General features: G+C 37.2%; 1 protein-coding gene across 6 annotated transcripts in view; it reads right to left on the bottom strand.

Moving 5' to 3' along the window:
• FANCI (FA complementation group I) overlaps positions 1–14,623 on the bottom strand; it is a 74,556-nt gene that overhangs the window by 18,412 nt on the left and 41,521 nt on the right. For all 6 annotated transcript variants that reach the window (XM_072799706.1, XM_072799724.1, XM_072799726.1 and 3 more), the window contains 7 exons: positions 14,012–14,134; positions 11,963–12,031; positions 4,892–4,993; positions 3,556–3,723; positions 3,233–3,354; positions 2,563–2,724; positions 1,376–1,555 (listed from right to left, as the gene is read on the bottom strand). In XM_072799706.1, coding sequence (XP_072655807.1) covers positions 1,376–1,555; positions 2,563–2,724; positions 3,233–3,354; positions 3,556–3,723; positions 4,892–4,993; positions 11,963–12,031; positions 14,012–14,134 — 926 coding nt within the window. The remainder of the gene's footprint in view (positions 1–1,375; positions 1,556–2,562; positions 2,725–3,232; positions 3,355–3,555; positions 3,724–4,891; positions 4,994–11,962; positions 12,032–14,011; positions 14,135–14,623) is intronic.

Here is a 14,623-nt window from a genome sequence, read left to right as displayed (position 1 = left end):
ATTCTTTTTTCTCTGTTGTTTCTTTTTTCAATGATTTTATTTTGTCTTTATAACTTCCTTCTGCTCACCTTCATCTTAATCTTTTCTTAATGTGGAAGCTTTGAGATTTTTTTTCTTATATAACCACTGACAGTTATAAATTTCCTAAGCATTGATTTACCTGGATCATACAAATTTTGAAATGCAGTGTGTTCAGTTTCATTCTGTTCCAGGTATTTTCTGATTTCTAACTTCCTCTTGGACTATGGGTTATTTAGAATGCATCTAATTTCCAAATCTACAAGGATAATCCAGTTGTTTAAAAAAATATATTACAAAATAAAAATATTTTTGTTACTGCTTTCTTGTTTAATTCTGTTGTGCTCAGGGGCATCTAGGTGGCTCAGTCCGTTAAGCATTCAACTTGTGATTATGGCTCAGGTCATGATCTCAGAGTCAAGAGATTGAGCCCCATGCTGGACTCCATGCTAGGCGAGGAGTCTGCTCCAGATGCTCTTTCTCCTCGCTCTCCCTCTGCCCCTCTCACCTGTGCTCTCTCTAAACTAAATAAATAAATCTTTAAAAACAATTCTGCTGTGCTCAGAGAACATACTGATTTCTATTCTAAAAATGTGTTCAGTTTGTTTTATGGCCCCAAATATGGTCAATTTTGATGAATACACCATGTGCACATGAAAAAATGTGCATTTTGAAACTGTTGCTAAATTTTGTATAAATATCATTTAAATCAAGCTGGATGACAGTGTGGCTCAAGTCTTCCATGTCTTCTTGGTTTTCTACCTACCAGTTCTCTACTGATTTTTGAGAGAGGATGAACCACTTTTTTATTTCTCCTTCAGTTCTATAGGTTTTTGCTTCAAGTATTTTGGTGCTTTGTTGTTAGGTGCTTATTCATTTATTTATTTATTTAAAGATTTTATTCATTTATTCATGAGGGACAGAGAGAGAGAGAGAATGAGAATGAGAATGAGGGGCAGGGACACAGGCAGAGGGAGAAGCAGGCTCCATGCAAGGAGTATGACGCGGGACTCGATCCCAGGACTCCAGGATAACACCCTGGGCTGAAGGCAGCCACCAAACCATGGAGCCACCAGGGATCCCCAGTGCATACACATTTGAAGTTGTTATGTCTACTTGCTGATGAACTGGTCATTATGTAATATCCCTCTTTATTCCTGGTAATAGAATAACATTTTCTATGTGGCTAATATTCCACATCAAAGCAGGACAAGAAAAAAAGGCTCAATATTAATGATTGTACTTTTACTGTAAAGGCATTTCCAACTTCAAACTGCCTTCATTTCTACCCCCAAATTTCCCCTCTTAGAGATTCCACAGCAAGTGGAACAGGTTTCTGAGGGTGAGAATGACTTACCGAGTTATATCACAGAGATTCTGAAAGATCTTCTCAGGGTTTTGACCATCAGGGCCACTCACATGTCCGGTTTCCTTTAGCTGCTGTACCTTTTGTAGAGCTACACTCACTGCATAGCGCATAAACTCATTGCTGGACCTTAGAACAGACAGGCTCTCTTCGTGGCTTTGGGTACTATCCCTAGAGAGAGAGAGAGAGAGAGAGAGAGAGAGAGAGGGAAAGAAGAGATTCTCCTATTGCTACTGGGATCTGGAATTAGGTTTTCTAGGGACTGTTTAGAAGAGCAGGACCTATGAAGCTCTTAATGACAGACCCCAGGCAGCACATCCAGTCACAGCAATAACTGCCCTTCTACAACCCTCATTCTCTATGTGACCTCATTTTATTCCCTCCCCCAATCCCTTTGCTTTGGTAAGACTTAAATTTCAGTCTTAGTTTCCCATGTTTTTTGTTGTTGTTCCTCCTTTGTTTTTTCAATTCAGGTTTTTCTTTCTTCTCTTTTTATACTGTTATAGTAGCTAGAACTTAGGCAGATTTTCCTATAATGCCTTATTGCAAGCCATTCCTATCTTTTCTTCAGTAGTCCATTGTTTCTGAATTTTCCATTAATAATTCAAGATAGTTCTTGAGTGCCTACCTAGAATTATCCAGATTTTTTTTTAAAGATTCTATTTATTCATGAGACACACACACACACACACACATGCAGAGAGAGAAGCAGGCTCCATACAGGGAGCTCGATATGGGACTCAATCCCGGGACTCCAGGATTATGCCTCGAGTCGAAGGCAGATGCTTACTGCTGAGCCACTCAGGTGTCCCAAATTATCCGACTTTCATTTCAAGAAACCTACAAACCTCTTACTTATTATATATACATTAAGCATTGTGAATAAAGGGATCCCTGGGTGGCGCAGCGGTTTGGTGCCTGCCTTTGGCCCAGGGCGCGATCCTGGAGACCCGGGATCGAATCCCACGTCGGGCTCCCGGTGCATGGAGCCTGCTTCTGCCTCTGCCTGTGTCTCTGCCTCTCTCTCTCTCTGTGTGAGTATCATAAATAAATAAAAATTAAAAAAAAAAAAAAAGAATTGTGAATCCAAACTAGATAATACTAGTTTATTATAGAAGCTGGTAGCTGTTAATACCTTTATTGCACAAACATCTTTAAGCACTCCATCACAAACTTACCTGAAAAGAGCAGTGAGAAGATCAGATACAAATTTCATGGACAAAAAACTATCCATTTTGTTGGCTGTTTTAGCTTTGCCTTTACCAGCTTTTTCATTAAGGATGTCAGAGAGTTTCTTGTAACACATAAATAAGCTCAGAACCTCCTCAAACTTATTCTTACTGTATAAAAAGAAAAAGAGACCACTAAGGACAAGCATCAGAATATTGTGGTTTACTTTCACACCCAATAATAAAGATATCAATGTTTCTTTAGATGTTCTATTCTAAACACAAGATTATAAATGAATAAATCTGCATTAATTTCCAGATCACTCTAATCCATCTGAGTTACTTTTTTTCTCCCTTATCCCTTATTTATACCAGTCAATGCAGAGCACAAAAGCTCAAAACTACCAACCAAACAAAATTTCCCTACTGAAACCAGAACTTCTTGAGTTCAGGGTCTGGGAATTTTGAATAAATGAAAGCATGCTACTCCTGTGGCAAATGTTTGGTGCTCTCTGGTAGAAAGAATATAATCTGGTAGACTAGATATTCATCTAAGAGGCAGCGTCATGACCTGTGGTATGTTCACTGCCTAGTACAGTTAGAATTAAAAACAAAACAAAAAAAAAATAAAAAATGGAGTATTCATCAAATTGCAAGGAGAGTAGTAGCAATACCTTACCTAAAATTACTTATGGAGAAATTGTATTCTATTAGAACCTCACAAATTCCCATCACAAGAGAAGCACAGATATTATTTTTGATGCCAACACCACTGTTCTGAGAAAAATCTGCTGATTTATCCTAAAAGACACAAGATAAAAATTAATGAGCTACTGGGAGTCAGTAGAGCAAGCAACTCTTGATCTCAGGGTTGTGAGTCTGAGCTTCACAATGGGTGCAGAGATTACTTAAAAATGAAATCTTGAAAGCAAAACAAAACACCCTCCCCCATGAGGTATTAACAACCTCTATCATTCTATACAACTGAGATTTAGCAATTACCAATTCAAAGTCCTCTAGTTCACTCTTAATCATTCTACTAGTAACAGATTCCAACATATCCTCTAAGTCTTGGTAGAACCCTTCTTCCTCCTCTTCTTCCTGCTGTAGGGGCATCACTCTACTCTTATACCAGACCAAACAGTGCTGGACACAACACAGCAGATAATCCTGTAGAAGAAAACAGTAAACATTTTTGAGGGCTTAAGGGGTAACCTATGAGGCTGTTGATAATCAACAAATAATTCTTATCTATAAGGCTAAATAAATTAAGTTATTCATTACCATTACAAATTAAGTCAACCTGAAATAACAAAACTGGAAAAAATGAATTGAACCAACAAAAGCATTCTTTCCTGACCTTTCCCAGAAACTGGCTTTGTAAGTACTGGACAACATTAGAATGCAACATCAGAATGTATTACTTCTGACCTAATAAAAATACCACAGAGCCAGGTTGTGAAGTTAAATCCTTTCTGACTCCTCAGTCCCAGATGCTGTTCTAAAGGTAGGGGTTTATGTCGAGGGAATCTTTGGGAGACCAATAGAGCATCTCCACCTCTAGGCACAAGAAGGGCTATTTATGAAAGCAGAATCTGACAACTTAAAGACCATTTCCCTATCCCCTTCATGAGCTCTAGTTACTTGGGGTAGTGAATTTTAAATTTTTATCTTTTCTCCATTTTTCTGAGGCTAGAGCACAAGAACAGAAAAACACCTGTCCTAGTTGCCCTGAAGATTCAAGAGTGCTCGGTATATATCATATACTCCCTCTAGACTAATTAAGTAGGTTCCCTGGTTCGTCTGCTACCAGGTGACCTTCCTTCCCCATTCCAAAGTATATTTTTACTTATTTTTGTAAAAATTTTATTTATTTATTCATGAGAGACACACAGAGAGAGAGAGAGGCAGAGACACAGGCAGAGGGAGAAGCAGAATCCACACAGGGAGCCCAATGCAGGACTTGATCCTGGGACTCCAGGATCATATCCTGGGCCGGAAGCAGGCACTAAATCGCTGAGCCACCCAGGCGTCCCCCAAAGTATATTTTAGTATATTATGTAGCCAAAGAGCCATAAATGGGAGACAAATGATCCTTGGAGGAAGTCATGGATGCCTTGATTTAGTAAAGTGCTGACACGGAGATACTTTTAATAGATCCAACATAATGATTGGCCAGAAAAGACAAGGAGGGAAGATTTAAGAGTAAAATTTCATTGGGAGAACCAGAAGAGTGCTTTCAGGAAATATCTCTCTTCCTGAAGACTAACTCTATCAACAGGGTTGATGTTTTTACTTAACAGTAAAAATAATGGTTTTAGGAGGAATAAAGTCTCACCAGTGGTTCTTGTAGAGAGATCCGATCTCCTTGGGTCAAAATACAAGCTTCTAACTTCAGAGGCGGCAGCACATCAGGTTCTGGCTCATAAAACTGTTTTAACTATGTATGGTAAAGAGAAAAAGACACCAGTGCTCATGAATGCTTTTTACTTCTTTAACTGGTCAAACTAATAGCGCCTTTAATGTCTTATGTCTTCTAGGACATATGTCTCAAGTGTCCAAAGAACAATGCAACAAAATTTGTGTTGTTTGGGCTCACACACATCTTTTACCCTTGCTTCAGATATCATGTTGAGCTCTTTCCTACTCCATTTTTATTAACTCTCCCACAAAACATCATACTCTCTCATACCAATTCCTAAACTTGTACAAGTAATCAGCCTTTCCAGTATAGCTTGATGGTTAACAATATACAGGATTCAGAGTCAGAATGGCTGAGTCCAAGTCCCAGTATGACCACTTATTAATAATTCTGATAAAGGCATCCATGCCTTGGTTCCTCATCTGTGATAGAAGATTATTAGTATTATAAACATCTAAGGCTGCATAAGGATTAAACATGTCAATATATATAAAGTGCTAAAAACACTACTTAGCACAAAATAGAGCTCAAGAAATGTTAGCGATTACTTTTTTTTTTTTTTTTTTACTTTTAGCATCTGAACAATTTTACTGGTCCACATACTAACCTGAGTTGAGAAGCACTGCTCTATGCATTCAATCACAATTTTTTTATGCTTGTTAAGTGTGTGAATGTTGATGAGCTGATTATTACAGTTTGAAAGGTCCACTATACTTAATAGGATATAAATTTTATATAGGATCATATAGGATCCGCCTGAGGCCCAATGGAAAGCTTTTGATAAATAGTATAGGACCTTCCAATAATTTCTACACATCTGAGATCTTAACTTCAAATGTAGCTTCTTCAGCAGAATTATAACAAAGCAATGGCATACAAAAGGGGAAGAAGAAGAGAAAAAGAACTTCCATTTTTAGCAAAGTGGTGGACAAGGGGTCTAGAGAAACTCTCCTGGTAGAGAACAATTTTAAAAATGCATTAGGGATCCCTGGGTGGCGCAGCGGTTTGGCGCCTGCCTTTGGCCCAGGGCGCGATCCTGGAGGATACCCGGGATCGAATCCCACGTCGGGCTCCCGGTGCATGGAGCCTGCTTCTCCTTCTGCCTGTGTCTCTGCCTCTCTCTCTCTCTCTCTCTCTCTCTCTCTCTGTGTGACTATCATAAAGAAATCAAAATTAAAAAATAAAAAAATAAAAAAAAAAAAAAAAAAAAAAATAAAAATGCATTAAAAAATTTAAAAACATAGCTAAGACAATGGGAAAGTAAGAAAAGTCTTCAAATATCTCATTATATTAGAAAATGTTATAAAGCATGAATCTAGCAACTACACGAGCAAATGAACTCTGAAGCCAGTGTTTATTCTGGCAGCATCTGCCAATCCTGGAGGCCTAAAGCTACAGTTGTAGAGCTCATGGACCTGAAGATAAAGCCTAAGGCCCTCATGGGGTGAAGGCTGAATCAGAGAACCTCACACAAAGCTGGACTTCTCAAAAGGAGATACACTTTATGGATAAACCTAAAAAAAAATCTATTACATGGAGAAAACTAAAAGGGATATGTATCAAAATAAGCCTTGACTTTAAGTAGAAGAGGAAAAAAGCGTCTCCTGGGAATTTAGAACCATAAGCTAATCTCCAAATGTAATTTGGGCTAGAATTCACATCACTTGTGTGGCCTTAAGAATCAAAAGCCAATAATTTAAAGTTTAGATTAAAGAAATAGCATGTATCTTCCAAACAAGGGAAGAGAAGGAAGAGAAATAACTAGATCATTTCAAATTTTACACAAACTAGAAAAAGTGGGAATATTCCCCAGTCATTTTTTAAATTTTTTTAAAGATTTTTTTATTCATGAGAGAGAGAGAGAGAGAGAGAGAGAGAGAGAGAGATAGGCAGAAGGAGAAGCAGGCTGTGGGGAGCCCGATGTGGGACTTGATTCCAGGACCCTGGGATCACACCCTGAGCCAAAGGCAGATGTTCAATCACTGAGCCACCCAGGCGTCCCACCCCAATCATTTTAAGTCACATTAATCATCATTTAGCTCATATTAAGCCAAGAAGTTGAGTATGAGAAATAAAAACTATAGGTTGTTCTCTCTTACAAACATATACATAAAAATTCTAAATGAAATATCAGTAAATTGAATCCAACAATGTACAAAAGGTAATATATCATAATCACTTGGGTTTATCTCAGGAGTGCAATGTTGGCTTAGAAGATCAAATAATACAACTCACCACAGTTAACACATTAAAGGAGAAAAATCATATAGTTGCCTCTCAATAGATACAAAAGTGCATTTGCTAAAATTGAAGACACATCCATAAGTAAAACAGATCTAAGATGGCAGAAGAAGGGATAAGTAACCTGAAGACAGGGAAAATATCAAATCTGAAAGGTAAAAAATACTGAAGAAAAAATGAATCAAATCGCAAAGATCTGCAGGAAAAAAATCAGGCACTCCAATATATGTACAACTGAAGTCCCCGAATGAAAGCAGTGAGGGGGGGAAATTGATGAGATAATGATAATTTCTAAAATTTGGTGAAAAGCATCAATTTAGAGTTTTATGAAGTTTAATAAACTCAAAATAGAAACACAAAGACAATCCCATGTAAACATACAGTCAAACCCTTAAAACCCTAAGACAAGGAGAAAAATCTTGAAAGGAGCAAGAGAAAAATGACATAGAAAAAACAGAAAACAAAGACACAATAATTGGTTCACTCAGGAATCAGCAACTTGAGAAACAATGAAACCAGAAGACAATGGAATGACATACTTAAAGTACCAAAAGAAAAAGCTATCAACTAAGAATTCTGTATTCAGTGAAACTATCCTTCAAAAATGAAGGCAAAAAGATATAGCTCTATAGAGATGAAAACTGAGAAGTCACTGGCAGCAGACCTATACAACAGACATACTAAAAAAAGGCTCCTCAGGCTGAAGAGAAGTTATTGAAGATGGTAAACCTGAACCCACAGGAATGAAGAGCATTGGCAATGGTAAAAAGTTGGTATATATGAGAGACTGTGTACACTTTTTTCTTTTCTTAATTTCTATGGAAGACATACATATAACTATTTAAAACAAACGTAACACTGGCTTGCTGGGATATAACATGTATGATAATATCATAAAGGCGGGAGGATGGATCAAAGTTCCTATATTTTATTGGAAGTACCTCAGTATTAACCTAAATATATAGTGATCAATTAAAAATGCATACTATAATCTCTAGAGCAAATTAAAAGTACAACAAAAGAGGCACATGGGTGGCTCAGTGATTGAGTGCCCAACTCCTGGTTTCAGCTTAGGTCATGATCTCATGAGTCATGGGTGGTGCCCCATGTCTGGCTCTGTGCTCAGTAGGGAGTCTGGTTGAAGATTCTCTCCCTCTGCCCTTCCCCCAACTTGTTTTCTCATTCTTGCTCTCTCTCTAAAGTAAATAAATATTTAAAATAAAAAAAATACAAAAAATACAGTTAAAGTCAATAAAGGAATTAAGTAACAAAACAGCAGACCTAAATCCAACCATAACAATAATTACATTAAATGTGAATTGACTAGACATTCCCATTCAAAGGAGGGTGTCATATTGGATTAAAAATGTTAAGATCTCTGTTTTCACTTCTTTTGGGCAGATACCTGAAGTGGAAATGCTGGATCAAATGGTAATTCTGCTTAATTTTTTTAAAGAATTGCCATACTTTTTCTCATAGTAGCTGTACCATTTACCACCATTAATGCACACACACCACCACTTATTATTTTTCACTTGATTGTAGCCATCCTAATGGGTATGAAGTTGCATCTCATTGTGGCTATATTATTTGCTTTTCCCTAATGATTAGTGATGTTGAGCATCTTTTCATGTGTTTATTGGCTATTTGTGTGTGTATATACATACACTTACATATATATGTATATATATATATATTTTCGATGAATGTCTATTCAAGCCCATTTTTTTCTATGCCCATTTTTTAACTGGGTTGTTTTTTGTTGAGTTGTAGGAGTTCTATATATTTGCTAGATATTGATCTCTTATCATATATATGATTTGTAAATATTTTCTCCCACTCTGTGGAGAGTGCTTTTTGCACAAAAGTTTTTAATTTTAATGAGGACAATTTCTTTCTTTTTTCTTTTATTACCTGTTCTTCTGGTTAATGTCCAAGAAATCGTTAAAAAATCCAATGTCATGAACCCCTTCCCTTGTATTTTAGGAGGTTTATAATTTTGCTCTTAATGTTTTGGTCTTTGATCCATACTCAGTTAATTTTGTACACCGTGTAAGTTAAGAATCCAAATTCATTTTCAGAATGTGAACATCCAGTTTTCACAACATCATTTGTTGAAAAGATTCTCCTTGTTTTTAATCTAGTGCTTTTTAATGAAGCTTTTCATGCTTGGGATCTTGAGCCAGGAAGACGTGAGTTCATATTCCAGCTTTGCCACTTCCTAACTATGTGACCTTGGACAAATGAAATTACTTAACCTTTCAGAATCTAAAATGGAGGTAACCATTTTTAGTTCACATAGTTTTGTAAGATCAAATAAGATCACCCACATAAAGTGCTTCATAAACACTTGGCTCTCTCTATAATAGAGTAGGTATTGTTATTTTCAGTACATAATAGCATAGCATCATGAGCTCTGTTGGGAAGTTAACCAAGATGTCACCAGTTTACTCATGACCAGACCTGGGGGATCAGAGGTCCTCACCATTCCCTCCCCTGTCCTTGGAATGTGAGTTCTGCTTGCTTTCCCTGCTCCCAGAGGCTGCTCCAAGGACATGGCCTTGAGATGGTGATGTGGTGCTGAGAACACCTACACAGTCTATGTGATTGAACCCAGTTAAGGCCTTTATTTAACCTTTTACAATGTAGCAGATGAGTGTGGAGATGCACTAATCTTGCTGCTGTCCAAGACAAGTTCCTTTGCTTCTTTTTTTTTTTTTTTTTTGTTCCTTTGCTTCTTAAAACTGCTACCTACCAACCTGGAGTGGCCTGCCTCTTTTGCTGGTGTCTCCCTGCCCTATGAGTTTCAGATTATACATGGGAAACTCTGACAGGGTTATGAACAGACAAACTCTCAATATATAAAAAGATTCAAACAGTATATAGTAAAATATTATTTAACTGTAAAAGGGAATGAAGTATTGACAGATGCTACAACATGGATAAATCATGAAAACATTAAGTGGAAGACATCAGCCACAAAAGACCACATATTTATGATTCCATTTATATGAAGTGTCCGCAACAAGGAAATCTATTAAGACAGAAAGAGATTAGTGGCTGCTTAGGGCTAGGTGGGTAGGAGAACGATGAGAAAATTAGGGGGTGGTAGCAGAGGGGTGTAAAGCTTCTGAGGTGATAAAATGTTCTAAAATTGCCTCTGTGTCCATTAAAGATGAATGGATAAAGAAGATGTGGTATATGTATACAATGGAATATTACTCAGCCATTAGAAATGACAAATATACACCATTTGCTTCGACATGGATGGAACTGGAGGGTATTATGCTGAGTGAAATAAGTCAATCGGAGAAGGACAAACATTATATGGTCTCATTCATTTGGGGAATATAAAAAATAGTGAAAGTGAATAAAGGGGAAAGGAGAAAAAATGAGTGAAAATATCAGTGAGGGTGACAGAACTTGAGAGACTCCTAACTCTGGGAAACGAACAAGGGGTGGTGGAAAGGGGGGTGGGTGGGGGATTGGGGTGACTCAGTGACAGGCACTGAGGTGGGCACTTGACGGGATGAGCACTGGGTGTTATGCTTTATGTTGGCAAATTGAACGCCAATAAAAAACAAATAAATTTTAAAAAATGTTCTAAAATTGGCTGTGGTGATGATCTTGTACAACTCTGAATACACTAAAAACCAAATTAGTTGTACACTTTAAATGGGTGAATCATATGGTATGTAAATTATATCTCAATAAAGCAATTTAAAAAAAGATTCAAACAATGCTTAATGAATAAATGTTCATGGTAAAAGGTCTTATTTATGCCAGATATTCTACAGCTGAATTCTTTTCATAGTGATAATCCTGTGAAATATTTCTTAATTAAAAAATCTTATTTTAAACTAAAAAGTACAGAAAATAACCTATAGACACCCATGCATCTGTAACCCAGATTTAACATGCCTATTTTGCTATATTTACTTTAGATCTCTCTCTTTTTAAAAAATATTTTATCTATTTATTCATGAGAGACACAGATAGAGGCAGAGACACAGGCAGAGGGAGAAGCAGGCTCCATGCAGGGAGCCTGATGTGGGACTCCATCCCGGAACTCCAGGATCATGCCCTGAGCCGAAGGCAGATGCTCAACCGCTGAGTCACCCAGGCATCCCCAGATCCCTCTTTTCTTTTAGAAGTAAAACAGACAGACACAGCTGATAGCCCTTATACAAATGGTTCTTTAAAAGGTTCTTCTGGGGAGCCTAGGTGGCTCAGTTGGTTAAGTGTCTGCCTTTGGCTCAGGTCATGATCCCAGGGTCCTAGAATCGAGCCCCACATGGGCCTCCGTGCTTAGCAGGAGCCTACTTCTCCATCTCCCAGCTACTCTTGCTCCCTCTTGCTATCTTCCTCTCTCTCAGGTAAATAAATTAAAATCTCTGCTCAGCAGGGAGTCTGCTTCTTCCTCTCCCTCTTCTGCTCATGCTCTTTCTCTCACTCTCAAATAAGTAAAATCTTTAAAAATTTTTTTCAAAAATTTTTGAAACCCTTCTGACCTAGGGTGCACACCTTAACTGGGAGGATAACTTAAGATGATGGCAAGAGGGTGGACAGGTAAGTGGTAATAAAAATAAAACAGCAGGATAGCATACCCAGGTTATGTTCCCAATGCACCAACCACGATATTATTTGGGAATTAGTTTATATTTTGAAAAGTCTGGAAAATGTCAATCATCTCTCCATGCCTTATTATCTGTTCTTTATATCCATAAAATAATAAAAATATATTACCTGTGAAAGTAGAGTCTGCATGATTGAATTAGCCAGCTGAGAGTTCCTTCGAAGGACATCATAGAACCCCTAAGAGGAAACAAACAATAAGCTCTTTAACAGATATACTAGTGATTTGAAAAATCATAACTTTAAAACAATACTCTTTCTTTACCCTACTCTCAATTCTTTGGAAAAGACTAAGACCATATTTGCAGAGGAAGAAATAAATCAGGAAGTTTAGGTTATTTCCATAAGAACTAAAAAGAGATCTCTGATCACTGAGAACTAGATTAATAAACTGACCATAACTGTTACAATTTTTAAACAATAGGTCACTTCTGGCTTTGGAGTACTTTGCTCCTTTACAGTTAAGAATGTCTCAGGCCTCATTCTTTTCTCTCATCCTCCATTAACAACCTTCCCTTCTAAGACATTCTGTCCACTTAGTTTCCAGTGCTTCAAAAGTGTCTCCTGGCCCAAAGCACCCTAATGTAAAGGACAATGATAGTTCTTCCCATCCAAAATTTCCCAGTCATAGTTTAAAACTATTGAAATTAAAGGGCACCTGGGTGGCTCAGTTGTTTAAGCATCCCACTCTTGATTTGGGCTCAGGTCATGATCTCAGGGACGTGAGATAAAGGCCCATGTCAGGCTCCACACTGGGCACAAAACCTGCTTAAGATCTCTCTCCCTTTTGCTTTGCCCCTTTGCTCCCCCAACCATTAAAATAATCTTAAAAAATATTTTTCTCTATTTTTAAAATTTCCTACAAAAAGCCTGAAAAGTTCAGCGCCTGGCAACTACTGTAGCTCAATAAATGCTATTTTAAGAATGCTGAATGAAAGTATTATAAAAGCTGCTCTTTTTCTTAAATTTATTTTTAAAAAATATTTTACGTATTTGAGAGCGAGCAAGAAAGCACAAACAGGGAGAGAGAGCAGCAGAGGGAGAGGGAGAAGCGGATTCCCCACTGAGTAGAGCCTGACACGGGGCTTGATTCCAGGAGCCGAAGGCAGATGCTTAACCGGCTTAGCCATCCAGGAACCCTAATATAATAGCTGCTCTTTGAAATGACTTCCATTTAGTATACTTGCTAGATTATCTGCTATTCTCCATCTATATATGAAACGTTGTGTTTTGAAGTACATGGTCTATTAAATGTCTGAAATGGTAGTGTATCCTCCCTGATGGCATACTTTAGTCCCACTGGATGGAATTATATACTAATCACAAATCAGTAGTTATATTTGCCTGACTCATTCTTGCTAATTGTACTGGTCATTATGAGATTTAATCAGGCATCCTGTAAATTGTTAAAAATCAAACACAAAAAGAAAAAGAAGCGGATTTATAAAAACTAGGTTAAATGTTTTGGAAGGAATAAGTAAGTTTCTAAAACCAGTTTCTAAAAAACAAAAAAATAAAAAATAAAACCAGTTTCTGATAAATTAAGGGTAAGAAAATTATAAAAAATTAGGGAAAAAACCCTAAACTTATCTAAGACTGTATCTGAAGTATCTTGTATTTCTCTCACTTTAGGTAAACAAAACCTTGAAATTATAGTCAATAAATTAAGGTTCTGGTTTGAGAGACAGGAAGTTCTAAATGACAGACTCATAATCAAAAAAACAAACAAAAAAAGGTTTGGCCCCACACAATGTACCAGTATATTTAAATATTTCAAATTAAGGGGCATCTAGGTGACTCAGTTATTTAAGCAGCTGCCTTTGGCTCACGTCATGATCTGGGGGTACCTGCGATCCAATCCCACATTGGGCTCCCTGCTGAGTGGGGAGTCTGCTTCTCCCTCTCCCCCTTCCCCTGCTCATGGTCTCTCTCTCAAATAAATAAATCTTAAAAAAATATTTCAAATTAAATTAAAACAAAACATTCAAGTTGTTTCAAATATTCTTTATGATTCCTCACCTTTAACAACCTTTTGGCTAACCATCACAAACTACCAATCTTAACTGCATCAAATAGGAGTGAACTATACTTTTATAATCAGAAAAAATTTATTAAAATAGAAATGGATTATTAGTTGCATTCCTTCCGCTCCTGACTTACCTCATAAAGCATGAGTCGAACATCAGCCTGCTGGCCTAAGCATCTCCTCAAACTATCTATGATCTCGAGGCAAAATGTTTCATTGGCAACAGAATTGTAACGGCTATGAACATCCACATGGACCTGAAAGGAAAAAAGGCCAGTTCTTATGTATTCTGCCAAATCAATTTTCATAAAGGAGTTAAAATGAGCCTATGTTCTTGGTCAAAGAATCTTAGACTTAGCTTTCCCCACATGCCAAAATCCAGGACTGGGGCTGACATTACAATCATCATGAGGCTATGAGAAGTGTCACTCTTATTCTGGTTTGAGATAAGAATTTTCAAGTATTTTAACAACATTAACTTTTCTCCAACCCTTAAGGTCTTCCTTGACAATGTCAGTTGCTGAAGAAGGCACACAGATGATTTCATACCAGTAGAATCCGGGAGTCATAATATACTTGATTTTACTTGAAAGGCCTAAGATGCTTCCCTTAAAGGTCTTCAGAATCTAGTTTTTGTATCTATAAATTCCTGGTTTAGAAGGTTTAGAAGTGGGTAATTTTTAGTTTAGAAATGACAAGACATTTAGTTTAGAAATGGACAAGACAAAGAATAATAGCCCTTGTTT

The sequence above is a fragment of the Canis lupus genome, chromosome 2 (genome assembly GCF_048164855.1).
Source record: "Canis lupus baileyi chromosome 2, mCanLup2.hap1, whole genome shotgun sequence".
Lineage (NCBI taxonomy): Eukaryota > Metazoa > Chordata > Mammalia > Carnivora > Canidae > Canis > Canis lupus.
The sequence above is the reverse complement of the archived record's forward strand: the minus strand, read 5'-3'. Positions and strand labels throughout refer to the sequence as shown.